At 40.7% G+C, this 27,420-nt stretch overlaps 1 protein-coding gene across 3 annotated transcripts in view; it reads right to left on the bottom strand.

Annotated features, from left to right (window-relative positions):
* The window catches only part of RALGAPA2 (Ral GTPase activating protein catalytic subunit alpha 2), a 300,833-nt gene that overhangs the window by 94,207 nt on the left and 179,206 nt on the right, over positions 1-27,420 (bottom strand). For all 3 annotated transcript variants that reach the window (XM_081097210.1, XM_081097209.1, XM_081097211.1), the window contains 9 exons: positions 26,757-26,865; positions 20,609-20,719; positions 18,908-18,976; positions 18,511-18,648; positions 15,186-15,369; positions 11,720-12,491; positions 10,985-11,056; positions 6,325-6,448; positions 3,748-3,903 (listed from right to left, as the gene is read on the bottom strand). In XM_081097210.1, the coding sequence (XP_080953336.1) occupies positions 3,748-3,903; positions 6,325-6,448; positions 10,985-11,056; positions 11,720-12,491; positions 15,186-15,369; positions 18,511-18,648; positions 18,908-18,976; positions 20,609-20,719; positions 26,757-26,865 (1,735 nt within the window). The remainder of the gene's footprint in view (positions 1-3,747; positions 3,904-6,324; positions 6,449-10,984; positions 11,057-11,719; positions 12,492-15,185; positions 15,370-18,510; positions 18,649-18,907; positions 18,977-20,608; positions 20,720-26,756; positions 26,866-27,420) is intronic.

Raw genomic sequence — 27,420 nt, 5'->3', positions numbered from 1 at the left:
AGCTAAAAGGGTAGCAAGCAACCTATTACATCAACAGTAGGTTCTCATAGTAACACTGAACATCTCTATTTCTCTATTTCCATCTTAGAGGCTAAAATTTATCTTTTTCCTTTTGCATAAAATATTCAAGGACTTCACAACACACTCCTGAAATGCAATCCCTTTGGAGTGAAAACATGGTAACCAGCATCGCCAGCAGCACAATAAAGGCATGTTTTCAGAGAAAAAATGAATAGTATCAAGTTGAAACTTTGGGAGGAATTTAAAGCAGAGGAAGGTAATTAATTGTGAGAGCTGTGCCCCTAGATATAATGCTGGCACAAACATCTTAACAGGAGCAACCCACCTACTAAACGCCTTTGAAATGTGGGGCTGCCACCTAACGCCAGCACCTTCTGTGTGACCTCTCCTATGGATCCAGAAGCATACGTTGCAAGACATTAGCTCGGAGGTAACACAGTGATTATTGAAATTTTGAAGTTCCTCTCCTTTTCCTAAATTAGGTTATTCAATTGAATAATCCAAGTAGGCCTCTCCTAATTCTGTGTGCTACTGTATTCTCAGAACTATGCAAGGGAGAACAGCATCACACCAACAGACCCATCCTCCCAGTGTGGCGATTCTGTAACTAAGGAAGAGCCACTTTTGTGTGGTAATAACACAGCATTCATCATCTCCAAGCTGCTTTCAATGCCACGTGCCTCAGACCTCTGGGCACAGCACAGTTTAACTAACTCGCAAAACTGAGAGCGAAGGCCACAGGACCAATCGGCTGATAAATCTGGAGCAAAGAGCAGAAACACACCCACTTCTGCCCACGACAAAAAATATCAGCAGGTAAAATGAATAAATTAACCTCGCCTATTGTCAGCATTGTCAATGCACAGACTCTGGAAACTTCAAAGTGTTGTTCAATTTAAAGGGGATTTCATGACAGAGATATTTTGTGAGTTTTGAAAATTTTTGATTAGAGGCCCTTACATCACAGACTCATCAGCAGCAAGTTCTGTGCACACAAGTCCAGTTGATGGGACTCGTGTGTCATCTGGAGGACTGAGGAGTCTCGTCCTGGAGCTGTCGTTTATGCCAGCGACTGCTTCCACTGCACAGCAGGCTCCAGAAGGCACAGGCGCTTAACAGGCTCAAAGCAAATGCTCAATTCTTAAGTCCTAAGACATCAAGTGCACCTCCTGCCACTTCTCGTCCTGACAGAGTTTTAAAGTCCCTCCGCCTGGGCCATCCTGCCTGCTGCTGCCAGGCAGCATGCGCTGGTGACACTGGTCATGGTGCACACCTAACAGGCTGACCTCCTTTCTCGGCTAATTGCATTACAGCGCCAGCTGGCTCCAGAAGGAGTCGTCTGTTTGATTGAAGAATTCCTGCTCCTCAGCGGGCCCGACTGCTACTTTTACTAAGTAACAGTCAGGCCTGACATCCCCATTGTTCAGCTGACAGTGTGCCCATCCTAAAATCTAAGTTTTATTTGTAAATTAACCAAGAAACTTCCTGCCAGAACAGTGCTGCCTGGAGACTGATAATGTGGGCCTTTCATCCCTTTTCACTCCGACTGTATCACTGCCAATTTGTTTTTTATGCGGCTGGCCAGCCTGAGGCTATAAAAGCCTTGTAAGACATAAGTGCAATTATAGTCCTGGAGTCAAATGAATTGGATAAATCCAATAGCACAGCTCTGTCCCCACTCTGCAAACCCCTACAGCAGTTAGATTAGCTGTGAAAAATCTAATCTAGCTGGAGCTAACAAATTTCAGCAGTGAAGGATCAAGAGTTCAGGATGGGGTTGCAACCGGATTGCAGAATTGACAAAGTGCCCCCATGATAGGGGCAGAAGAGACCATGCATCACTTTAGAATTTTGCAGCTCATTTTTAAGCTGTTAGGGACAATTTAGTCAGAATAAGATAAGAAACGGTGGGCTGCTGTTCCTGTGACTGATTTTTAGTCTAGCTGTGAGACATCCTGATGAAGAGAGTGTGTCACTAATGATGCTGAATCTTGGAGCTGCAAAAGGTATCAGCTGAATTTTGATTATTACAGTAGGGAATCCTTCAGGCAGGCCAAGCTTTGGAACATTATTTATCGCATGGCATATCATCAAGAAAACACCATGTCTTTTCTCAAAAAACACAATCCTACTTTACCTAGAAAACAATTTTTAAAATTTTTCTATATATGCCTATCTTTTAATAAAACAGTTCTCAGTCATGAATCATAGAATATGGTGACACATTTTCAGAATAGCAGCAATTTACAAGGAACTTAGAAGGGAACGAATGTGTAAACCCCACCTGGGTCTTGGTCACCTGAAATCGACCAAGGGCAGGGTCCCCTTCACTGAGAACACCACAGCCGGGGCAGCCATCGAAACCTAAGCCGTGGAGGCAGCTCCTCTGTGTCTGTGGGAGCCAGCCCACGGCCAATGGGAGGCCATGCTAGCACATGGCCTGGGAGTGAAAGCCCATCAGGCTTTGTGCATCCTCAACACTCGGTCACGGTGAGAGTTGTCTGTGATTGTGCCGAGACCAAAGTGCTGAGGTCTCGTGGGAAGACTCACTGCTGCCACCATGATCGTGGTCCAGAGTCAGCGGCTACAGCAGTCAAAAAGCAGAACCGCAGAGGAAGGAAAGCAAGCGGGTAGAGGGAGGCCCATCGGCCAATATCAATCATCTGCCTAATAAACCAGGGGAATAAAAGAATCAATTATGCTGATGGGCAATGATGAGGGCTCCTGTCAGAGATCTTACCAGGCACTGTGCTAAGCAATTTTACAGGCCTTATCCATTTACTTCACAACAACCGTGTGGCATAAGCTATATTTTAAATGTCATTTAATAGATGAAGAAGCTGCAGCACAGGCTAGTAAAGTAACTGGATATAAACCTGAGCCCAGGTCTGCCTATCTCCAGACGTGGCTATCACAAACACACCAGAACCCAAGGGCCAGCCTTAGTCAGCATCTGAATGACCCGTTTTCCAACCCACCAGGTGCTGTCCTCAGTTCCGTGTAGGAAGAGTGTGTGAGGCAGGAATTCCAGGTGCCGCCACTCACTAGCAGGCCAGTGGACGTTCTTCCCATCGGGAAACTCACAGAAGTGAGTCAGATTTCAGGCTTCCTCCCCATTCAGGTGTTCCTCACTTCTAACAGAAGCCCCCCTGAGGTGAACATCCAGCCGACTGGAAAGCACAAGGCCTGTCCCCCTGGGGGAGCTGCCTCGGGGGTGGGAAGGTTTCCTTTGAATCTAGAGAAAACCGCCCACAGGGCCAACGTGAAGGGGAACCAAGGAGAGCACCGAAGGTGGGACACCTGGCCAGCTGTGCTGCACTTCCCATCTTTACCGCCACTGCCACCCTGCCGCACAGCTAGCCCGAGAGGCGCTGGCTTTCTCAGGGCTCCACTGGTTCAGGGTCATTACATCTTACGACCTTTGCCAACAGGAGAGGTCAACACTGTCACTTTCTGTCAGTTATCAGGCATGTGAGGAACTATCCAAAAGTAATAACATTAAAGATTCTTCCTAAATCGTAATCGCAGGATTTAAGACTCAATGATTGATTGCTTTTCACCTATTTCTTGATCTAGTTTGTGCCACGCCGAATATTTCAGATTAACTACAGCTGTAGTTAGAGAAGAGGGACACCGAGGCCGCATCCAGAGTTAGCTGGTCTCAGTGCATGCTATCACGGCCTTTATTCAGTACCAGGAGAGCCCACCTGCACCCCAGGTCCTTACCTTTTTGGTGAGTGAATCATCTGAGTCTGATGGCATCCGAGTGGAAACGTGGAAAATCACTTCCACAGTCGAGGTAGCATAGTAAGGGGCGGTCTGTCCTGTGCTGCCGTTGCGCTGAAGTCCACCCATGAACCCACAGTGGGTTGAGAGATCCACCTGACCCAGGTCACAGAGGAAAAAGAAACAGGTTTTAAACATTAGCTCTTCTTATTCACTAAGAAGGAAATTGCATTTAAAAAAAATTAATTATGTTCATTTCTATAGTTTTCTAACGAAAACAAATGTAATACAAAGTCAGACAAAATTAAAATATTAAAGAAACATTAACAATAAGAGTGTTCCATAATCTTACCAACTTTAAGAAAATAATTATCAAAAGTTTGGTGCATATTTGTCTAACTTTGTTTCTCTGACTGTGTGTGTGTATACCGCTAGTGGTGCACACACACACACACACACACAGTTTCCCTATTGATGGTTTTATGGAGTTTTCTGAAGGTCAAACCAGAGGAGCAAAGCAGTGTTTCTCTAGGATACTGAGCCAACGGGTACAGATGGTTCAAAATTTAACAGTCATTGCTAAACTGCCTTTTAAAGTGTTGTTTCAGATTCTAAGATGGCTGGAGAGTAGGTGGAAGCTACATTCTCCAGCTCCCAGCATGCTAGCCGAACTGAAATATTATAACCAAGGATTTACAGAAGATGCCACATAGAGTCTGGTAAGAAGGGCAGAGATGTGGAAAGGATGGCCCTCTGCACCTTGTGTGGTGGCTGAGAAGCCGGAGTGATATCCTGACTGCAAAACTCCCTCCTGCCAGGAACAAGGGGTCTCAACCCCATGCAGGGATCCCTAAGCCAGAGCAACAGAGATGGGAAGAGAAGGCTGCATAAACAGTAAATAGCATCTGGAGGTGAAAACCAGTGGGGATTCAGTCCACCTGGGAGAGAAGCGAGTTTGCTAGAGACCCAGAGGCCACTTTCCCAGGGTGAAGCGCTCCTATTGTTACTGCCCCATCCTCCAGGTACTGGCAACACTATTCCGCTGTGCTCGGGTACTACAGTGGGGTCTGCTGGCTGCACCCAGTGGGGACCTATGGCGGCTCTTTTTCTGGAGAAGCTCTTGGTGGAGACTCAGACAGTGACTGAACTGTGTAGCTTTGGAAGAGACCACTTTCTCACCTACATCACACAGTCAGTGGGGCTTGGCACCCACTTGTTGAATCACTGGGCCTGCCTGGCCACTCTGGGGCCCCGCCCTGCTGAGTTCAGTCCCGCAAGGGGGATCAGAGTGCCTAGCAAAGCCGGGATTTTCAGAGTGTCTCCCAAGGAAGATGTTGCCTGGAATCAGCCTGCACTTTCCTGGGAAGAGGAAGAAGAAGTGCCCGCCCCCTCCTACTGGTTTGCAGGCAATACCTCCATGGGAGATTGTTTGGATTGGCTCTCCCAAGTCCCAGTGGCCTTGCCCAGCTAAGCTCAGTTCTGCAATGGGAAGGGTGTGCTGCTCTAACATTTGAAGTGTGTTGCCCCAGAAGCTATTGTCTGGGACCAGGATGAAATGCTTGGCCCCTTCCCGCAGGCTCAGAGGCACCATGCCCAATAGGGTACTCTTATGATCTGTTCTACCAAGCCCCAGAGGCTCTGCCCTGTTAAATTTGGTCCTGCAGAGGGGATGGCTGCTGCACCCAACCTGAGTTGCGCTGGGGTGATCCTCCTGGGTGAGATAGAGTTGGAGATGGGCTGAGACTGAGTAGTTCGGCTCTGCAGTAGGAGCCACTTTGCTGTCACGGGGTATCTGACTATGCGGTCCCCAAGTAGGAGATCCACTAGCCCTGTCTCCCAACATAAATGTATGCGTAGATGTATATAAATGTACATATGTCTGTCTGTGAGAGTATCATTTAGAAAAGCACAAAGAAAATTTTCATTGTTAATCATCCTGGGATCTACCCTAGAGAAATAGGTTGGATAGCTAAACCATCATGGTTACTATATTCTATTTTCATTCCAACATTTGACTTCATCCAACTCTTTGTCTGTTCACCCATCAAGTTACTCATTTTTTTTCCACTCTCTACGGTCTTCTCTTACCAAAAACTGTCTATGGTTAGGTGATCTGAGCTGATCTGACTATGCAGCTCTGATAAAGAACAAATGAAATAATATTAAGAGGAAAGTTAAGGGAAACAAAAGTTCATGTATAAAGTACTGAAAACCAACTAATAGAAGATGTCAAATTCATTACATTCTTGTAAAACCATATACCAGTGATGGCGAACCTTTTGAGCTTGACATGTCAGCATTTTGATAAACCCTAACTTAACTCTGGTGCCGTGTCACATATAGAAATTTTTTGATATTTGCAACCATAGTAAAACAAAGACTTATATTTTTGATATTTATTTTATATATTTAAATGCCATTTAACAAAGAAAAATCAACCAAAAAAATGAGTTTGCGTGTCACCTCTGACATGCGTGTCATAGGTTCAACATCACTGACATATACAATCAATGTCTAGTTTATATACATCTTTAAATAATGCTGGTCAATAAATACCTACTGAATGAAATTAATTACCTCCCATCCAAGTCCAGCAACAAAGTCTTCATATGCTTGGCTTCCTTTTTCATTGGAGAGGATTGAACACTTATCTTCTTGACCTTCAGCAATGTAAAACACTGCAATTTTATGCGTTTCACGGCTATAAAAATTTAAAGAAGTGAGAATTTTTAAATATCAAATCTTATTTTACAACTACCACCAGCATAACTCCTACTGAGAACTTACTAGGGGCCAGTCACTATTCTAAGAAGGTTCCACACATGATCTCATTTACTCTTTGCAACAACCCTACTGAGACAAGTTATTATCATCGTCACCTCCCTCGTAGAGGTTGGTTGGAGGAAGCACAGAAAGTTTTTTAAAAGCACACATACCAAGCAGGAGACGGGGAATTGAAGCAGGGCAGTCTGATTCTTGAGATCACTCTCTCAAGACAGATGATATACTTAACAGCATGTTACAACACACTACTTGACAAGTTCTCTCCACTTAAATATATATATCTTTGAAAGCATTTTAAACAGATATCAATTGTGAATAGATCCATGTTACCACCCATATTTCATTTTCTGCACTTCCAGTTGAGGATATTGGGTAGTTCCATAATTGGAACTGTAGAACATGCCTCACAAGACTTTATGAGAAACAAACTTTTTCTAAGCAGAGCAAACTTAGATATTTTCTTTGTGAGGGTATATACCCACTCTGTGCTCTGACTAACCTGAGGGCGCTTAGTAGGGTTTATAACTATCTAGCAAAACCTCTTTGGCCATATCTTCCATGATGGATTTTGAGCACATTGCTATTAAATCCTTAAACATAATATGCACATTGAGGAAAGGATCCCCTCCTTTTTACCTTTTGTACATTTAGTACAGTCCTTAGCACATACTAGATGTCCAGTTAAATTTCTGGTGAACTGACCAGAGATATGATGGTATATTTAAATGTATTAGTGACCAATTTCTATAAATTACACACTGGAATAAGAGTGTAATTTGTGAAAAGTATCAAAATAACTGGACCTATTCCAAGCAATTTAGAGATAGTTTAGAGATGAAGACTTTTTTCATTGAAACAGAACTTTAATCAAGTATTGTTCACTCTACTCTCTCATCATCCAAGAGTTCCACTCTAGTTTCTATTTTCTTAAAACTTGGATTACCACTTCCAGGATAGTTCCATTCCTCTCCTTATTTCTGCATTATATTCTAAACAATCTCATATAAAAAATTATCAAATGTTTAAACAATATGAAAATGTTTCTATTGTCTAACTGTTTAATATCTCAACATTGTAATCTGGTGAGACATCTGTACTGGTGAAATTTGGGGATCATATTTTAACATATTTGCAAGTATTTCCTTCTGCAGTTGTTGTTTTGTGTGTGTGTTTTTTTTTACTAATGAGCAGAATGAATTGGAACTCAACCAAAAAGTCATATAAATAAATGGATGAGGAAATTACTCTTCTATTTATCCAGATACCTTATTCATTTCCCCCATAGTTTACATGTAATAAGCATACAATAAAAATTTCAAAATTTAAAAAAATGACAAAAATTTGTTATTTAAATATAAAAGCAAAAAACCTGTTACCATTTTTTGTATAAAAAAATGACAGTTACTATATTCTATTTTACAACTTTTTTTTCACTTAAAATATTTATGAGTACTTTATTGTATAAAATACACAAAACATACAATTCTCCATGTAACCATTTTTTAGTGTAAACACTTTAATATCATGCTTTTCTATAACTACGTTATTTAATGGTTGTATAACATCTCATTACATTAATATACCACATCCCAAGTCCTCATTATAGGACATTTAGGTTGCTTCGAATTTTAGACATGTTCACATTGTCTTTGATATGTCCTTAAAATAAAGACATAGAAATGGAATCTTGATCACTGCCTATTTGTAAGGCTTCTGATGCTTACTGTCCTGCCGCCACCGGAGAAGGTGGATGCTCTGAATGTCCTGACTGGGGTCGCATGAGCGCACACTTGGGGGTGCTTCTCTTGATGAGAACAGGTGTTATGAGGAGAGGTGAGTATTGTGGGGATGGATCCCTGGGGCTCAACACTCTAGGAGAGACCTTGTGCTTCAAGACTGTCCGAAAGCTTGTCCTCATGCAGCATGGAGCTCTGAAAGGTGACGCTGTTTACTCCCTGAGCAGCAGGCAGGGTGCGCAGGCAGCCTAGAACCTGGCTGGCTTATTCTTAGAGCTATAACAATTTGGGGGCTCAGATGATAACAGAGATCATAACCATGACCTAAAACACTGTCTCTTTCGGCACAGAAGAAACCAGTATAGTTACTCAATTTCTTCTGGCAGCTTTCTCTTTTTTAAAAAAAGTAGTCAGCATTCAATTTTTTTCTATTCTATAGACTTTACATACAGGAAAGCAATCTTAGGTTTATCAAGCCTAAGCTTTTTACTTTGCAGCTGCTCAGAGATTCTTGAGTCCTCATTAATTCAATGTGGGAGCACAGGGCACTAAGCCCCAGTGACTGCCTGACTGGTGTAGGTGTGAGGAAAGGTGATCTTTAGTTGTAAACATTAATCAAATTTCACATCCTCTAAGATGTTAGCACCACAGAGAGCCTGCAAGGATGCAGAAGCTGCTATCTGGCCTTATTAGAGCCAGGCTTTTGAAATTATAATTAGCAACATCAACAGCATTTCATATCCAGAAGCTGCATGACCCATGCATGAAGGAGCAGGTAATTCAGCAACACACATGCATAAAACAACCATTTCCTCTTCCTCATTAGAATGCATTTTTCTTTCTTATTAAGAATAGGCCAGAATAGCTCAGTTTCCCAGTGCTGTCACATTAAAAAGCCAAGCAAAGGAAACAATTTTAACTTTCACCTTACCACGGAGTGGCAAGAGGCATTGATATTTAAACGGGGAACACACTGTATGTAAATAGTCATCACACTATTTACATCTTTGCTAACTTCCGAGTATATAGGTGATAGTTGCAAGATAGCCTCTATTTTTCCCAAGAGCATGCTAAGCAAGAACTATGCTTTGAGAGCAGGGAGGAGAAACTGATATATAAAATAAATGCAGCCCTAACTGGTTTGGCTCAGTGGATAGAGCGTCAGTCTGCGGACTAGGGTCCCAGGTTTGATTCTGGTCAAGGGCATGGACCTTGGTTGCGGGCACGTCCCCAGTAGGGAGTGTGCAGGAGGCAGCTGATTGATATTTCTAACTCTCTATCCCTCTCCCTTTCTTTCTGTAAAAAAAAATCAATAAAATGTATTTTTAAAAAATAAAAACGATCATTCTCCCTTTTTTAAAAAAAATTAAAATAAATAAATGCAAACATCCAAATTGAACGTTGAGGAGCATGAAGTGTTATCTACATACTGACTGATACACAGGACAGTCTAGATTTCTCATAGCTAAAGAGTCCCTGACTTATTTCCACTAAAGAAAAAAAAAAGGCTGATACCTTTTTAGATGTCAAGAAGGCACCAGGAGTTGTGGTTTTTAGCAAAGGTTAATCAAGAGGCAGAGGATTTGCCAATCAGCTCTCCAAAGCCACATTTACTGCAACAGCACTCCAGGGAGCTAATTCAATTGTACCTCATGCCACTGAAGTGCATTAACACACAATTACAAGATACCAATGTATTCACTTAATACTAAGAAGCACCAAGTAATTCAGCATATGCTTGAAAAGCTGAGTTTGGAACCCAAGTGACTGCTTGTCTAATACTGGAGGATGAGAGGGAGAGGGAAGCAAATCCCTAAGTCCTCCAGAAGAAATCCCTCACAGAGTCTCCAAGAGAATTCAGTCTCTATTCCTCTAGAGCAGTGGTCGCCAGCCACTGGTACGTGAGGTCCGAAAGGTTGGCGACTGCAGCTCTAGAGAAAAGAAGCACAACAACAATTGGGAAACTGAATATGATGAAGGGCAACGTGAGGAATAATGGCTTCAGGTTTTTCATCTCTAATGATAAATCTAATGATATTCTTAAGGGAAACAGAAGAAGAATAAAAGCTATTTTTTAAAGTGTTTTTAAAAAACTAAGATTAAGAAAGCAGTTTGTTCAAGGAGCACGTGTTATGTACCAACTGCCACACTTACTTTACTGGATGTTTTTGGAAGCATACATTTCCCCAGATCAAAAACTGATTGTGAGCTCATGTTTAGAGTTGCTTCTAAGATTGTTTGGAAAAAAATGGGAGATCTGAGATTTGACCAGCTTTGGAAAATGAGGCTTACTATTAGTAAGTCACTAATTACAACAAACTGGTTTTAACCTTGACAACATCGTGGAGCAGACATTTCCTGGGGTTCAATCAACACAGACTGTGTGAGCACGGGTAGGGTAATCTCTAACCGAAGTAAGGCTCTGTTCCTCATCAGAAAAAGAGATTAAATGAAAAGGAATGTCCACTGGCTACCTCATGAAAGGTCCCCAATCAAAGGCACAGATTAGGTGGGAGCACTGAACTCTTTTTAGTGTAGCAAACATGTGAGCTTACTCTAAGGGTAAAAATAGCGAAAGGATGATGTGTGCAAATGTCAGCAATTCTGCCTTACAGAACTACCTTGGGTGTCTCCGCAGGTGTATCTGTCATCTGTATCTGTCATCTAAGCACACACAGACAGAAAGGAAGGAAGTGGTGTGATATACTGTCACATACCACTGACGGGAGTCCAGATTTTTTAGTTCTCTCAATAATTTTGAATTTTTCTTCAACAGATGAAAATTCTTCCTATAGAGAAAAAGGAATGGGAGAAAAGTCATGTAATCACAGGCCAATTTTGCTCTTTCCAGTCAATCAACTGGCAAACTTATCCATCATCCATCCATTCACTCATCTACCCATCTGCTGCATTAACAAAAGATTTGTGATCAAAACCACAGAATGAACTCAATTCTCCTTAAGGCATTCAAAGGCATCAAAATTCCACTGCATCCCGTTGCTATCGAGGAAACTGGATGGCTCTGTGGTAAATGAGTATGTGACTTGTGTGTGTGTGTGTCTGTTTTCACTGTTGGCTCTACTATGAATCTCTTTCCCTCACTGTTGTCCTTAAAAACCCCATCCCATTATCAGGGGGCTACCCTCTTCCACACAGTCTTCTCCACTGAACCACACTCCCCACTGGATTTACCCGTGTCTCTTGAACTCCTATGCCAAGCTATCTTTCATCAGAAAACATTTGATAGCTTTTAAAATGTACACCAGATGCCTAGAATCAACCTGTGCAATCAATACAGGGCAGTTTCTAGCTAGCTTTAATTTAGCAGCAGAAAAGTTGTAAAGGCCGAAATTGAGAAAAATGTCCATTTCTGTTCTTGCTTCCCCAAGTCCAAACTGATAAAAAAAGAATTCACACAAAAATAACAAAATAGGTCTAGCGTGGATTGTTACCTTCTGTCCCAAGAATTCATTCCCAAGTCATCAAGCAGCAGCCTGCAGAAATAAAAGGGTCCTCGGGGCTCCACGGGGGAGGGCTGCTCCTGGCTGGTGACTCTCGTGGCCGAATCGGAGTTACTCCTCCGAACATGCTCGGCTTCCTGTGCGTTCTGGCGCAAAATGACCTCGATGATTTCCTTCTCTTGGTCTCGATTCATTCCACATGGGGGTAGGGAAGGCTCATTTAGATTTAACTGCGATGGTAAAAGGCATTCAGGACTTGTGTGGCCAATGTTTTCAAGTAATTTGTCGAGGGCATCCTCTCCCTCCTCAGTTTGAGAACAATCTCTCGGAGGTCCAAATGTTTGATGATGCCAGCCCGAAATCAGAAATGAAGGATTTCTGCTGTTGAGTGCTAAGCAGCCTTCCAAAGGTCCATACAACACCTTCCCATCCCAAGAGTACTTCCCTGAGATGTCCCTTACAATGACTCTCACGTCCGAGAGAGCCCCCGCTGGTGAGCCGCCTGCCAGGCCTTCTGTGGGAGTCTGGAGGTAGGAGATGAGGGTGCTGTCATTAAATACAAACAGCTGCAAGTTCGGGCTCCTGAACACCTCGGAGGAGAGCTCAGAGGCTTCCGCGTGCGTGTTGTCGTGGTTCTCACTGACCAGGCTGTGCAGCACGGCCGGGCCCCCACGGAGGGGGAAGTGTCCCAGGTGGTTCACCAGGTGGGCCATCACCCTACGGGCAGTAAGAGGGATCAGCTCCAAACTTCGTCTCTTCTTCTCTGTGAACAAAAGTACGGAAACATAAAGATACAGTGGAGAATGAAGATGGACACTGAGCACCACCAGATGTCAATCTGTACTTAGACTATTTGCTTTTTTTTAGTCTGGGAATCTTCTGAACCTACTTTGTTTTTTGACACATTCTATATGAATTTAAAGGCACAGTTTAAATAGATTGCTAAAAGAATCAATTTACATGAAGATTTCATTCTGAAAGGGGCATTTAAAAGTTTGCAGAGACAACAATAAACAAGAGAAAGGTCCTTGTCCTTAAAAAGGTGGCAGTTCGGGAGCTCTGGGAAGCCAAAATCTGCAGTTGGAGAGGATGGCAGAGCTGAACAGCTGGAGGCTGGGAGCAGGTGGAGGCTGGACCAGAGAGGTTAACTCGCTCCCCTCATTAGGATAATGGCAGACACTGGTAAGAAAATAAATCCAGCCTATGACTGCTTAAATACGGAATTCAGTTGTGAATATATGAAACACAAAATTTATACTTGTATTATTATTTATTATTGTATTATTTTCCATACCAACAACTGTTAACCTGCTTATGCCCCACCCTGTATATTTTGCAATTGGCTTTAAGATCATTGTGCCAATTTATGTTTTGTTGTTAGGGCATTTTAAATATTTAACAGAATCTGATGTATTAGTAATTTATGGAAATGCTTAGAAGGCTTTAACTAAATTTGTAGTTGATGATTAAATGCCCAAGAGCAACTGATTTACAAAATTTTCAAGACTTCAAATGTACAGAAAAACTGAAAACGGTATCTAAAAGTGGGCCTTGTAAAAAGTTTGAGGCAGAATGGAGAAGCAAACAAACTAAATCCCTGAGAATGCATTGAGACAATCACTTAAGCTTGAGAACAGTTAGAGAGTGTCATCTACCACATTCACAAAAAATTGTGCATTAATCTAAGAACAAAAAAATGATGCCTTTTAATGTGAACAAAAATAAATCATTAGATAGTAAAATGAACTAAGATTTATAATTTGGGTTTAAAGGTTTAGGAAATACTTGTTTTCTAAATTCACAATATAAAAATTAAATATTAATAAAAAATTAATTAAATATCAATAAAATAAAGTCAATTGATTAAATTAACAAAACTACTTTATTAATTTAATCTAAATCCACAAGAAAATTAACTTTTTCATACTAAACATCCTCTCAGACACTGAAAATTCAATTAACTTATTTATAAAACACCCATTTTATGATGTATAAATCCTACAAAGAAACTATCAGGTCCTAAAATCTAAGAAATTTACGTGATGACTGAGGAAAACAAAACTGTCCAGATTTTTCTTGGATTTCTTCTTGATTCTCTTTGCTTTTCAATGAACAAGATATCATCTGTGTTTAATAAATGATCAAGTCAAAGAATGCTGTACACTGAAAGAAAAATGGTACCAAAACTTAAAGGTGCATTTTTAGGTTTATCCTTTTCCACTAACTTGCTAATCCTCTGCTATTTTCAAGTGATGAATCATAAGTGGTGAACCAATTTTTATGACAGTTATAGGGGTGAATATAAATTAATAACTTTAGGAAAAGTAGATTACTTTTTTTATGAGATATGGACTACAAAGGTAAGAAACAAAGGAAACAGATAAAGGGTCACTTTCTTAAAAAAATATGGTTTGCATTTACAATTGTGTGGAAAAGCAAACAGTGAACTCCAGAAAAAGACAATTACATAATTAAGTAAAGGGAGGGTAACAAGAAGTCAAGATGAAAAGGTGCCACACACCATCCACCAGCAACACAACTCAAAATGAGTCTTTAGTGTATTCTTGCAAAATATCAGAATAACTAATATGAGGTTTCTGGAACTTGGTCATTAAACCTTAAATTCAAATCCCACCTCCATTACCTGTAAGAAATAATACAAAGGGATTCCAAATATCCTTCACCCCAATAGTAGCATGTTACATAGCTGTAGTACCATATGACAACCAGGAAAATGACATTGAAACAATTTAATACTCAGAGTTCACTAGATTTACATACTCATTTGTGTGTGTGTGTGTGTGTTGAGGGGAGGGGGGGTTGTGGGTCTATGCAATGTACGTATAGATAACACAGCCACATTTTGACTCACATTCCAGAGATGAGCTCTTGTCGTTCTGGAGAGAAGGTTGGTTAAGGAGGACATACTAAGCCCTGATGATACCCACATTCTAAAATGGCCCCTATGCTGTGAACTGAGCTATCCTCAAACTGTGGCACGTAAATTCCCATCTCTCTCTCCAGGATGCTCTCTTAGTCTGGATCACTTTACAATCTTCTTTCAGAGTCTGTCCGTCCCTCCAAGTCTGGCTTTGGTCCTTCTCCATGGGAAACCGCTATGGTGCTACCAGCCCACAAATGAGTCCTTGTGTATTAATCCTGTCTCTCCTGTTAGATGTAAAGCTCCTTGGGGATAGAAAATGAACTGTTCTTGTGGGTCCCATGGGTCTGAGACATATGGTTCTTCAATAACACAACATTCAACTAAGGTGAGAATAGGAAGGGGAAGAGAAGAAACAGAGAAAAAGAGGAGAAACAATAAAGGCAGAATTTTCAGAGAACTCTAGAAACCAGGAATTCAACAACTAGAATTAAAACAATACAGCAAGCATGGATAAAAGGCTATAATCTTTCCTTTCCCTGCCCACAAAAATTAATATTCTGAAAAAAATCTCACCCTCTTCAACAGTCAGCAGGTTGCCCAGTTCTGCTGATGAGTGATATTGGACTGGCTCAGAATTCATCACGTTTGCCAGTGGCAGGAAGGGGTCATAATCTGAGGATGACAGGTCAGCCAGGGTCAGTGTGTAGTGACTCTGTTGGGTGTATGTGCTTGAGCCACAAACACAGCAGTGCAGAACCTGTGAAAAACAGAAGGGAATGTGTGCCACGGATAACTCTCTGTCCCTTAGGACAGCGGTCACCAACCTTTCAGACCTCATGGACCACCAGTGGTCCACAGACCAACAGTTGGCGACCACTGCTCCAAAGGTTTCCTTAAACCAGCGGTCACCTACCTTTCGGACCTCATGGACCACCAGGACCACTGGTTGGTGACCGTTGCCTTAGGAGGTAGGACACTTGCTTCGTAATACTTGAAAACATCAAGTCCTTTTCATTCTAAAACATAGTCTTGCTATTAGCAAGTTTATTTGTTCCTTTTACATCAATGACAATAAATACATTCTCAAGTTTAAAAAAAAAAAAAGCAAAAGTAAAAAAGCGCCTATTTTGCCATTCTGTATGGTTGCACACACCTGAGTCCTGCTCCAGTCCACCCGAAGCCACATAATTAGTAGAAGGAAGTAAATTGGGAGACGAAGCCTAGCTATTGCATAAGCCACAAGATAAACAACCACCACGTATAGTGGATGGCAGAATACAAACGACCAGCAGAGATTATTAGCATTTCATAAGCGTTCATGAACTTGAATTAGTATAATTTACGACCCCAAGAATTGGAAGGGCAAATTTAATGCAATTTTTAAATTTGTGATTAACGAAGTAAGTTTAATACAAGTTTTTAAAGTATTCTTATTCTGACAAGACCAGTTTCCTAAAAGCTTACTGGCTGATTACCAATTGCTGTTGACTGAAGCTCTATAAACCATGCAAACATAAATCATCTTGTGTATGCCCAAATGTATGAGCTAATAACTATACTAAATTTTACTTTTTGATTATAAATTCAAAATTATAAATTCAAAAACCTAATTTTTATGAAAACCAAGGTAATACTCTAAAAAGTAAGGAGACATCTTTGGGCTAAATATTTTTATATGCAGTCAATTCACTTTTATTTATTTATTTAAAAATATTTTTATTGAACTCAGTGGGATTATACTGGTTAATAAAATTATATAGGTTTCAAGTGAACAACTCTAGAATACATCATCTGTATATTGTACTGTGTTCAACACCCAAAGTGTAGTCTCCTTCTGTCAATTCACTTTTAGATGACGACCTTGGACTTGACCACATGGCAGGAGGCCTTGTTGACGGGCTGGACATCTCCCTGTTTAGTTCCTTCTACTCACGTTGCCTCTTGGGAACTGGAGGAGGACTTGGGGGTATGTAGTCTTTGTGCGCAGCTAAGAAGTACTGAGAACCTGTAGTCAGCTGAGGACACCCACCTAAGTATGTCATCTTCCTAGCAGAAAAGTAGTACAGAAAAATTATGGTAGCTTTCTTATTAATATAAAAATTGAGGTTCTGTCATTGAGAGAATTAATTTCTATTGGTCAAATGCTATAAAAATAAGAAACGCACATTAAAACTACGATGCAATACCACTGCATACCTATCAGACAGCAAAGTGTTAGTAGCTGCAACTCTCAGACACTGTTGGTTACAATGTAAATTAACATAACCACTCTGGAAAATTACTTAGTTTTTACCACTAAAGCAAAACATATGTATTCCAGCAACTCCACTCCCAGGTGTACACTCAGCAGAAATGCATACATATGTGTACCAAAAAAACATACTAGAATAGAATGTTCACAGAACTTTCATTTATAGTCCCAAATTCTAAACTACCAAAATTCCCATCAACAGTTGAATAAAAAATAAATCGTGGTTTACTCTGCTAAATAGCAATGAGAGTGAAAAACCTACAACTATTCACAATAATATAATGAATACCTTGGAAGCAATGCTGTGTGGAGACATCAGACACAAAACGACATACTGTATGCTTCCATCTATTCAAAGTTAAAAATTGGCAAAATGAATCTGTACTGTGACAGTATAGTGGTTATCCCTGTGTGTGTGTGTGTGTGGGGGGGGGTGGCTAGTGATGAGGAGGAGGTACAGTGGGGGCTTCTGGGAGGCTAGGAATGTTCTGTTTCTAGAGTTGGGATCAGGTTTCAGAGGTGTGCTTACTTTGTGAAAATTTATCAAGCTCTTTCTTATGATTGATGCAATTTTCTAGATGCATTTATACTTCAATAGAAAGTTTCCTTTAAAAATACAATGAAGAGTTATTCAATAAATTTGTGAATCATGTTAACTATGAGGTGACTTTTATATTGGTAAAGCAATTTTAAGAGACATCTTTAAAAAAAAGAGATGAATTTAAATGATTGTGGCTGCTTTAGTGGGTCAAGCCAGCCTCAGATAGGTTTATAAAGCTAACATAGCAACCAAAATATTCAACTAGTGAAGAATCTATTTAAAAATACACAATACTTTTTAGTAGAATTTCAACCATGATTAAGTGATTTTTTTAATTTAATAGATTTTAAAATAAAAGTAATCAGTTAATGACATGGAATCTTTTAAAAAAACTAGTATTAAAGGTCCATTGCCAAAATAAACAACAGAATTGTCCTACATAATAGTAATTATTGAATGGACACCAAAATGCTAAATAAATAAATAAATAAGGCCATCGCAGGACAGACTAAAGTCTGTGTAGAAGGACAGTCTAAAGGGTCCAGAGCAAACACCACACCTAGTCATGAGTATGGGGTGAAATAGTACAATATTTTAAGTACTATAAAAATGATGACAGTAATTATTTCGATGTGATACATTTCATTAATTTATTTCTTAAGATCTTTTAAGAAATTACTGGGACCACTATACTTTTTCTTCCTTGGAAAAATAGATCTTCTCAAACTAAGGCTATGGATATTCCTACTATATAAACAGTTCTTTTTTAAGTTAAGTAGATTTGGACCATGTTCCGTGAAAATTGGGGGATTTGATCAAACAGCAGTTGTTTAAAGATGACAGTCATGTGAAAATGTATGCATCTTTCACATGGTAATCATTGCTTCTCTACAATTATATCTGTCCTGTTTTCCCTCCTTAAATTATTTGTTTCTTTTAGGCCCCCCTCCTCCCCGCCCCGCCCCCCCGCCTACACCCCCCTGCCCTGCTCAATAAATTCTTTTCAAAAGGGCTTCGATAAACAGGCAAATGCATAAAACCTATTTTGGTGATTCTCTGATGTTTAAGCTCATACTCCATGCCCTCCAGGCCTAACTGAGACTCACCCTGTAGATGTAATCCAGCAAAGGGGCCCTGCGTGAGTGCTGCTCCTCCAGGGCCGCCGTGGACACCGGGCGGAGCAGAGCGCTCACCGGCAATGCCATGCACCAGTCCAAGAGGCAGAGGAGCAAGGACACAATGAACTGGAAGAGAAAACAGTACCTTACACTGCAGTCTTTTAAACTTCACTAAAGGCAATAACAAACAACAGAATTGTCCCTGCTTAATAGTAATTATTCAATGGACACACAAAAAAGGAATAAATGAATGAGTAAGGTTTTCACGAGGGTTAACAGAGAAAGATATTCTAGAGGATATCCCTGCATGTAATACTATTTATCGTTCTGTTTTACATTTTTAAAAAACAGGCTCTAAAGGAAACTTAGCCAGTGTGCCACCTACCTTCTTATCTGTTTCCACTGAGGAGTACTCTGCACTTGGTAAAAGAAAAGCAATCGTGGCCACAAGGATCTGTATAAAAGAAAAATCCTTGATCAAATAGACCACAGTGATACTTTTGGAAGCCATATGGTAAGAGTCCCATGTGGCTTCCATCCCATTCTGTTGGTGGCAAAATTGGGGGCCCCAGAGAAAGAGATATTTATATCTGTAGTCATACAATTTCTATCTTCAGTCTCCACACTTGTGTAGAAAGCAAAAAATATTTTCAAAAATTGTTATGAAAATGCTCCCATTTCGTTTTCTTATGAATGACCCAGCTCTACACTGTTTTCCTAGTGTCACAGCACTGTGTTATTTTCAAAGGTCTTCCATGGAGATGTAAATTATATGGTTGCCCTAAAACCCAATTCCATTTTGCAGCACCTTATATTCCTATGTGCACAATTCTATTTCACTCTAGGCCACTTAAGGTAAAAAATCACTTGTGATATTTGATGTATCTCTGAGAGAACAAAGTGATCTCATTGGTGAAATTTGTCTAGGGCTGAGAAAAAATAAATCAAGATCACTCTCCCTCTAATACCACATGGAAACAAATTTCCTGAAAGAGTTGCCACTGGAGCCCTAACCGGTTTAGCTCAGTGGATAGAGCATCAGCCTGCGAACTCAAGGGTCCCAGGTTCGATTCAGGTCAAGGGCATGTACCTTGGTTGCGGCACATCCCCGGTAGGGGGTGTGCAGGAGGCAGCTGATTGATGTTTCTCTCTCATCGATGTTTCTAACTCTCTATCCCTCTCCCTGCCTCTCTGTAAAAAATCAACAAAATATATTTTAAAAATATTTTTTTTTTTAAAAAGAGTTGCCACTGGATGTTAAAGAACAGGGCATGTTTTAAAGAGTACTGCTAAACAAACTGGCAGGAATGGGTGTGCTTTACCACCAGGCCCCTACGGGGGGAGGGTACCTGCTCCTGTACAAGCAAGCATCCCCAATGCAACCAACCTCCAGGACATTACGCCTGAGACGATTCTTCCTGGTCTTCTGTCCCTCTCCGCCACCAGTTACCCTCACAGAGGGCATTAGAGCAGTAATCTCATTAAGCTGGCAATCACGCTATGGCAGAAGCACAGTCCGGGCCTTCAGTCTGGGAGGGACTCCTGGTTTTACACAGCAGTCCCCCACTTCCCCCCTGCTCCTCCCACCACACACAGAGGGCATCCTAACCAGCTGCCTACTCCTCGTTGGCACCATCCAAATTACTCTGGATGAATGAAGCCCAGGCTACAAAGGTCTCTTTGTTGTGGTCGTGTCTGCCTTTCAAACTCTCCAAGTGTAAGACTCTGCCCTGGAACACTGGTGGCTTCTCTACATAGTGCCTGAAATCACAGCAGAGGACCAGTGCAATTCAACCTTAAAACGAATGACTCGCGTGGCAATTTAATCGTCCGCTCTCTAACAATTAATTGAGTATCTACAATCAATTAAATATCAAATATAGGGTGTCCCCAAAAATGTATACACACACTTTGAATAATGATAAAGGCAGTGTTTATTTAAATACATTTCATTTTGAACATCAAGCTATCAGCTGTTAAAGTGTGTATACATTTTTTTTGGCGGGGGTTGGGGGGTAGGTGGGGGGGGAAACCCTGTATAGCAAAAAGGAAATGCTTATGCTTCAGCATTACAGACTAGACTTACTTCTGCAATCTTCAGAGGCAGAGAGGTTTCAAACATCTGAAGCTTTTCCCAGTAGGAAACCAGCAACTGAAGAACATCACAAGCTGCCTGAGCCACGATTTTGTTAGGAAACTAGGAAAGGAAACAAAACCCCAAACTAAATAACCTCACTTAACATGCACATTACTACAAAGGAAGAACATAAGTTATTTCTTTCTAGCTCCTTTTAGAGATATCCTTGTTTTGCTTTATTGTTTTTTCTTTTGTTGAATTTATGAGTGACACTTGTTAACAATTATAAAGGCTTCAGGTACACAATTCCACAACACATCATCTGGACACTGTATGTACTGTGTGTTCACCGCCCCAAGTCAAGTCCTCCTCTACCACCATGTATCCCCGCTTTACCCTCCTCCACTATTCCTTATCCTCCCCACTGTTGTCTGTGTCCATGAGTATTTTTTTTTCAATCCCTTTACCACCACCACCCAGCCCTCCAAACCCTCACCCCAATAGCTGTCAGTGTTCTCTATCTATGAGTCTGTCTCTATTTTGCTGGTTAGTTCATTTTGTCCATTACATCCCATATGAGTGAGATTATATGCTACTCGTCTTTCTCTGACTGGTTTATTTCACTTAGCATAATGCTCTCCCAGGTCCATCCGTGTTGTCACAAAGGGTACAATTTCCTTATTTTTTTTTTACAGCTGAGTAGTATTCCATTGTGTAAATGTACCACAGCTATTTTTATCCATTCACCTACTGATGAACAGTTGCACTGCTTCCAAATCTTGGCTACTGTATAAATAAAGCTGCAATGAACATAGGAATGCATAGATTTTTTTGAATTAGTATTTCGGGTTTCTTCGAATTTTTATTTTGGTGAAAAATGTGTCCTATTACCAGATAGTTTATAAATGATCATCATTCTATAACTGCCTCTTGTCCAGACTAGTTATATTAATTTATATAACATTCTGTAGAAACAAATAGCTATCATTTAATCATTTGGAAATTAAAACCATAACTTCAAAAGGTTTTTTTATGTGATCACATAAATCCTAGTGTTGACTAGTAGGAAATTTAAATTCAGTGCATTATTGAGTATCTGCTACTGAACCTTTTACAAGATAATCATTTTAGCGTTGAAAAATCTTCATCGACAGCTCTTTAAGATAGATGTTATCATCATTTCACACAAGGAGAAATGGAATGATCAAACATCTTTCTATCCTAGGAAATTAAACTTAACCCACATGTGAAACATAAAAAAAAATATTAAAAATTTGGGACTATGAGAACAAGACTCACGAGTTATGATATATTCAATTACTTTGTGTACGTTTCCTGAGTCTGCATGTGTCCAAGTTCCTCTGGCTGCTTAAATTTCTTGTGAGATGGCATGTCAGAGGGGTAGCCCCTGCAAAGACTGGTGGCTGAGGGTGCATGAAAGGCAGGGCACCCTGGCCAGAACCTTGGGCTACATTGCCACCCACACCTCATTATCTAGAGCAGAAAGGTTTGCCAATGACTCTGTGTCCCTGTTTGGGAAACCTCGGGATAGGTAGCTTCGTTATTTCCACACCAAGGAGTTCCAAGTCACATGAAGCAGACACCAACTGACTTGGATACCACACAAACAACACAGAAAAGCTAACATTTAGCACTTCAGTGACTAATGTAGAGGATAAGGAAGACGGTGATTAATTTTAATTCTACAGAATAAACAGTTGCTGACTACCCCTTCCTGACAGGTGCAAGGTAAACCCAGGGTAAGAGCACCTGCACTCAAGGGTTCTTCACAGCCTCAACCAGCCGTCCAGGCCTCAGATGACCTGATTCTCATGGGCATCTCTCATCCCACAAACACTCTGGCTTATTTCTGCCCTGAGCCTTTACACCTGCTCCTTGTTTGCCTGGGGCACTCATTCTCCAGATCTGCATTCGGCTGATGCTGTCATATCTTTTAGATCATAGCACAGCCACCATATCCACCCAAAGTTACAGTCCACCCCCTCTAGCTCTTCTGTTTCATCCTGTCCCTCTGCTGTCATTTCTTTATGGCATTAATGGCTGTCTGAGCTGATCTGTTATGTTTGTCATTTATTAAATGTAGTAGTTTTCTGGTGGAGTCTTTAGGGTTTTCTATGTACAATATCATGTCATATGCGAATAATGAGAGTTCTACTTCCTTCTTTCAAATTTGGATGCCTTTATTTCTTCTTCTTGTCTGATCCCTGTGGCTAGGACTTCCAGTACTACGTTGAATAAGAGTGGTGAAAGTGGACATCCCTGTTTTGTTCCTGTTCTTAGGGGAAATGGTTTTAGTTTTTGAGAATGATGTTGGCTGTAGGTTTGTCATATATGGCCTTCATTATGTTGAGATATGATCTCTCTATTCCCACTTTGCTGAGAGTTTTTATAAAAAAAAGGTATTAGATTTTGTTGAATGCTTTTTTGTGTCTATTGATGTGATCATGTGGTTTTTGACTTTCAATTTGTTTATATAATGTATCACATTATTTGTGAATATCATGCCAGCTTTGCATCCCTGGAATAAATCACACTTGGTCATGGTGTATGATCTTTTAATTATATTGCTGGATCCCATTTGCTAATACTTTGTTGAGGATTTTAGCATCTCTGTTCATCAGATATACTGGCCTACAACTTCCTTTCTTTGTCGTTGTTTCACCTGGTTTTGGAATTAGGGTAATGCTGGCCTCCTAAAATAAGCTTGGGAGTCTTCCTTTCTCTTGAGTTTTTTGGAAGTTTGAGAAGGATAGGTGTTAGTTCTTCTTTGAATGTTTGGTAAAATCCACCTGTGAAGGCATCTGGTCCAGGGCTTTTATTTGTTGGGAGTATTTTTTATTGCTGCTTCCAATAATCTGTCTATTCAAATTCCCTGATTCAGTTTTGGAAGACTGCATGATTTTAGGAACTTATCCATTTTGTCCAGATTGTCCAATTTGTTGGCATACAATCATTTGTTAATATTTTCCTAAAATCCCTTGTATTTTTGTGGAGTCAGTTGTTACTTCTACTCTTTCATTTCTGAGTTTGTTTATTTATTTGGGTCCTCTCTCTTTTCTTTTTCTTTCTTTCTTTCTTTTTTTTTTTTTTTTGATGAGTTTGATTGAAGGTTTGCCAATCTTGTTTATCTTTTAAAAGAACCAGCTCTTGCTTTTCATTGATCTTTTGTACATTTTTTAAAGACTACTTCATTCAAGCTGGAGCAAGAGGGGTTCCTTGGCTTTCCTTAGTCACTTTCTCTTTTATTTCTAAAATGGAAATAATAACTGAATGTACAGGAGTGGCAGATCCACCTCCATGCACTGTGCTGCAACACCTGTGACAGAGTTAAGGGCAGGTACATATTTTTCTGGTGCCTTATGTTTTTCCTCATATTTGTAGAAAATTACAGAAATTTTTGAAAATTTGTATAAATAGAAAAAAAATAAAACCTCATATTCTTCTCTTGTTACCAATTTCCATCTCTCTTCTATACTACATAGATATATAGATATGCACATCTGTACATCTCCTTAATTTCAAGATAATATCAAATTATTAACATATTTTCCAGGAAAGGGGTAAAGATGGGGGGGGGTACCACATTACATTAAATATACATTTCTAGATTTAAGAAAAATTAAAATTTGAAAAACAGATCTCAGAATAGGACAAATAAAATATTAAAAAAATTAACTGGAATCTACACACACACAATTGATACCCAACGTTTTCCATTTTGTATGTGATTATTTCTCCATGGCTTTGGGAGTCAGCGAGAGTGTCCTGCACACCACATTTGTGACGAAGCCTACACATGAGGCCAGAGTATCTTGGGTTTGACCCTGACAAGCTCTATTATTCTCAATAAACTTATTTTCCTCATCTGTAAAGCAGAGTTGGCAATAACCCTTCACCTTATAGGATAGTTCTAAGGATTAAACACAAAGACCAAGGTCAGGGTTCAGTTCCCTTCTCAGGGCACAGGGAGTACTCCTAAGTGATAATCTTGGTTTAATTAATTTTCCATTCCTCTCCACAGGGATCACCAGCAAGCGTTTTTTCAGCTCTCAAGACATAAAGGGCAATCCCAAGGGATGTCAAGGAGGGAAGGGAGAGGACAGGGTGACAGAGGGAGGTGGTCAGAGGGCACGCCTAGGGAATAGGAGCATTGAGTTTGGCCAGAAAGAGTGGTGGGTGAGGAGGGTTGCCAATAAATCAGGCTGCCAAGGAAGGCAGGGGCCAGACGAGAGGGCTGGATGCTGAGACACGGGTAGGGGAACACTGGTGTTATCCTGTGGGCTGACACACAAAAGGCGGCACAGGGCTGTCAATGGCCTGGTGGTGACTGTCACAAGCGCCAACCTCAATGGCTGTTATTATTAGAGCAGCATGTGGCAGACAGCAAAGAAGGGCAGGCAAGAGCCTGCATGTGGGTGATAGGCAGACAGTTCAGGATTCAGCAAGGCCAGGTTGTTGCTCTAGAGCAGTGATGGCGAACCTATGACACGCGTGTCAGAGGTGACACGCGAACTCATTTTTTGGTTGATTTTTCTTTGTTAAATGGCATTTAAATATATAAAATAAATATCAACAATATAAATCTTTGTTTTACTATGGTTGCAAATATCAAAAAATTTCTATATGTGACAGGGCACCAGAGTTAAGTTAGGGTTTTTCAAAATGCTGACACGCCGAGCTCAAAAGGTTCGCCATCACTGCTCTAGAGCAAGCATGTCAAACTCACAGCCCGCCACGAGGCCTGTGGCCCGCCAGCTGCAAGTTTGACATGCTTGCTCTAGAGCCTGGAACAAATTCTTTAACTCCTCTGCACCTCAGTTCCTCCACTGTAAAATGGGCAATTACCTAGCAATGGAGAACTTCCACAAACCTTCGGCATGATGCCTGCCAGGGGCTGGCCACTTATTCGTTCTGGGGGTGTACTAACAGCAATACTAAAATCCTGCCATCATTTCTAAGCAGGAGCCAGGAAAGGACCCAGCAGAATTTGAGCTCTGGTTTAAAAAGCGGCCTCACAGTGCATATAAAAGTTGAGTTTTGTCTCATGCCACACAGATCAGCTCTCAGCGCTGGTTCCATCCCTTAAGCATGAATGGCTGTGGGATCATGACCTGATTTCCCTGGCCTTGCTTTCCCGTGGAGTGACACAGGGATGGTGGCATCTACCTCAGTGCTGTCAGGAAGGTTAACCAAAGCACTCAGAGACTTCAGCATGAATCAGGCCCAGCATGAGTACCCAGTAAATGGCAGTTCTTCTTTTCATTAGCAAAGCAAAGGCAGAAAGATGTCCCAAGAGTGCCCAAAGCCCAGCAGGACCGTGAGCACTCAAGGCCATAACCAGGACTGCTATGTCTCTCCTCGTCCCACCTATGAGGCCAGAGCACAAAATCCCACTTTACTGTCACTCCTTCCAGGTGTCCTGCTTGCCACAGGAACTGCCCAGCCACCAAGGGAACCCAATTTGCCACTGAACTTGGTCTAGAAATGCTCAGACTGGAGGTCCGGTTGCAGTGGTCAGAAGCAGCCATTGGTGGCCTCTCCTGAGGACCTCACAGAACATTCACCATGGCTCTCAGAAAAATACATATTTTTAAATTAAAAATACCCTTTTGGTGCCCTACTGGCATGGCTCAGTGGTTGGCTGCTGACCAATGAACCAGTAGGTCACGGTTTGATTCCCAGTGGGGCGCGTGCAGGAGGCAGCCGATTGATGTCTCTCTCTCATCATTGGTGTCTCGATCTTTCTCCCCCTCTCCCTTCCTTTCTGAATCAATAAAAATATATTTTTAAAAAATACCCTCTTGGCCGAAACCGGTTTGGCTCAGTGGATAGAGCGTCGGCCTGCGGACTGAAAGGTCCCAGGTTTGATTCCGGTCAAGGGCATGTACCTGGGTTGCGGGCACTTCCCCAGTGGGGGATGTGCGGGAGGCAGCTGACCGATGTTTCTCTCTCATCGATGTTTCTAACTCTCTATCCCTCTCTCTTCCTCTCTGTAAAAAATAAATAAAATATATTTAAAAAAAAATACCCTCTTGGTAATGGAGGGGAAAATAAAGATGGGGCTAATTCAAATGAAAACTGGTTGAAAACCTAGAATATGGCTTAATGTCAAATGCATATCATGAGTTGGTAATACCTTCAAAGTGACACCTATCACATTGATGGCCTCTTTCAGCTGAGGATGGCTCGTACGCTGTGCAAGTTCTTCACATATCCAGACCCCGAGGGAGCAAATGGCAATGCATCTTTTGAGAAAGAAAAAGAAAGGAGATTTTCATTAAATTCAATGTTTTAATTTAATTCCTGGACCAAATTTTCTTGGTAATTTCAAATGACAAAATATTTTTAAGAAGTAGCAAAATTTATATTAACAAAATGTCTTCTTGAGAAAAAAAGGTAAGGTACCTTCCATAGACCAGTTTTCAGGACAATAAGAAATATTGAGAATGGTTAGTAGTTCAATATTTAATAAAATAAATGGTATATTTTCTTTTAATGTCACAGCCCATATATCAACCTATCTTTGTTGAAACTAATTTTAAGTACATTTTACTGCTTTGAGACATTTTTGAGGAAGATTAAAAAATGAGGATGTTAGAATATTGTTGGAAATTGAGTTTGTAACTGTTTTCCTTAAAATAAGACACACAACACCTATCACAAATAGAAGACAGATCCTATATTTTAGTGTAAAGAATATTTGAATACAACTTTCAAAACAAGTTTCACTGTTATTTCTCTTAAGCAATGTATTAAGACAGAATAGTTTTTGAGTTGCACAGTCCTTTACAAATTACTTT

The sequence above is a fragment of the Myotis nattereri genome, assembly GCF_964212035.1.
Source record: "Myotis nattereri genome assembly, chromosome: 8".
Classification (NCBI taxonomy): Eukaryota; Metazoa; Chordata; class Mammalia; order Chiroptera; family Vespertilionidae; genus Myotis; species Myotis nattereri.
The sequence above is the reverse complement of the archived record's forward strand: the minus strand, read 5'-3'. Positions and strand labels throughout refer to the sequence as shown.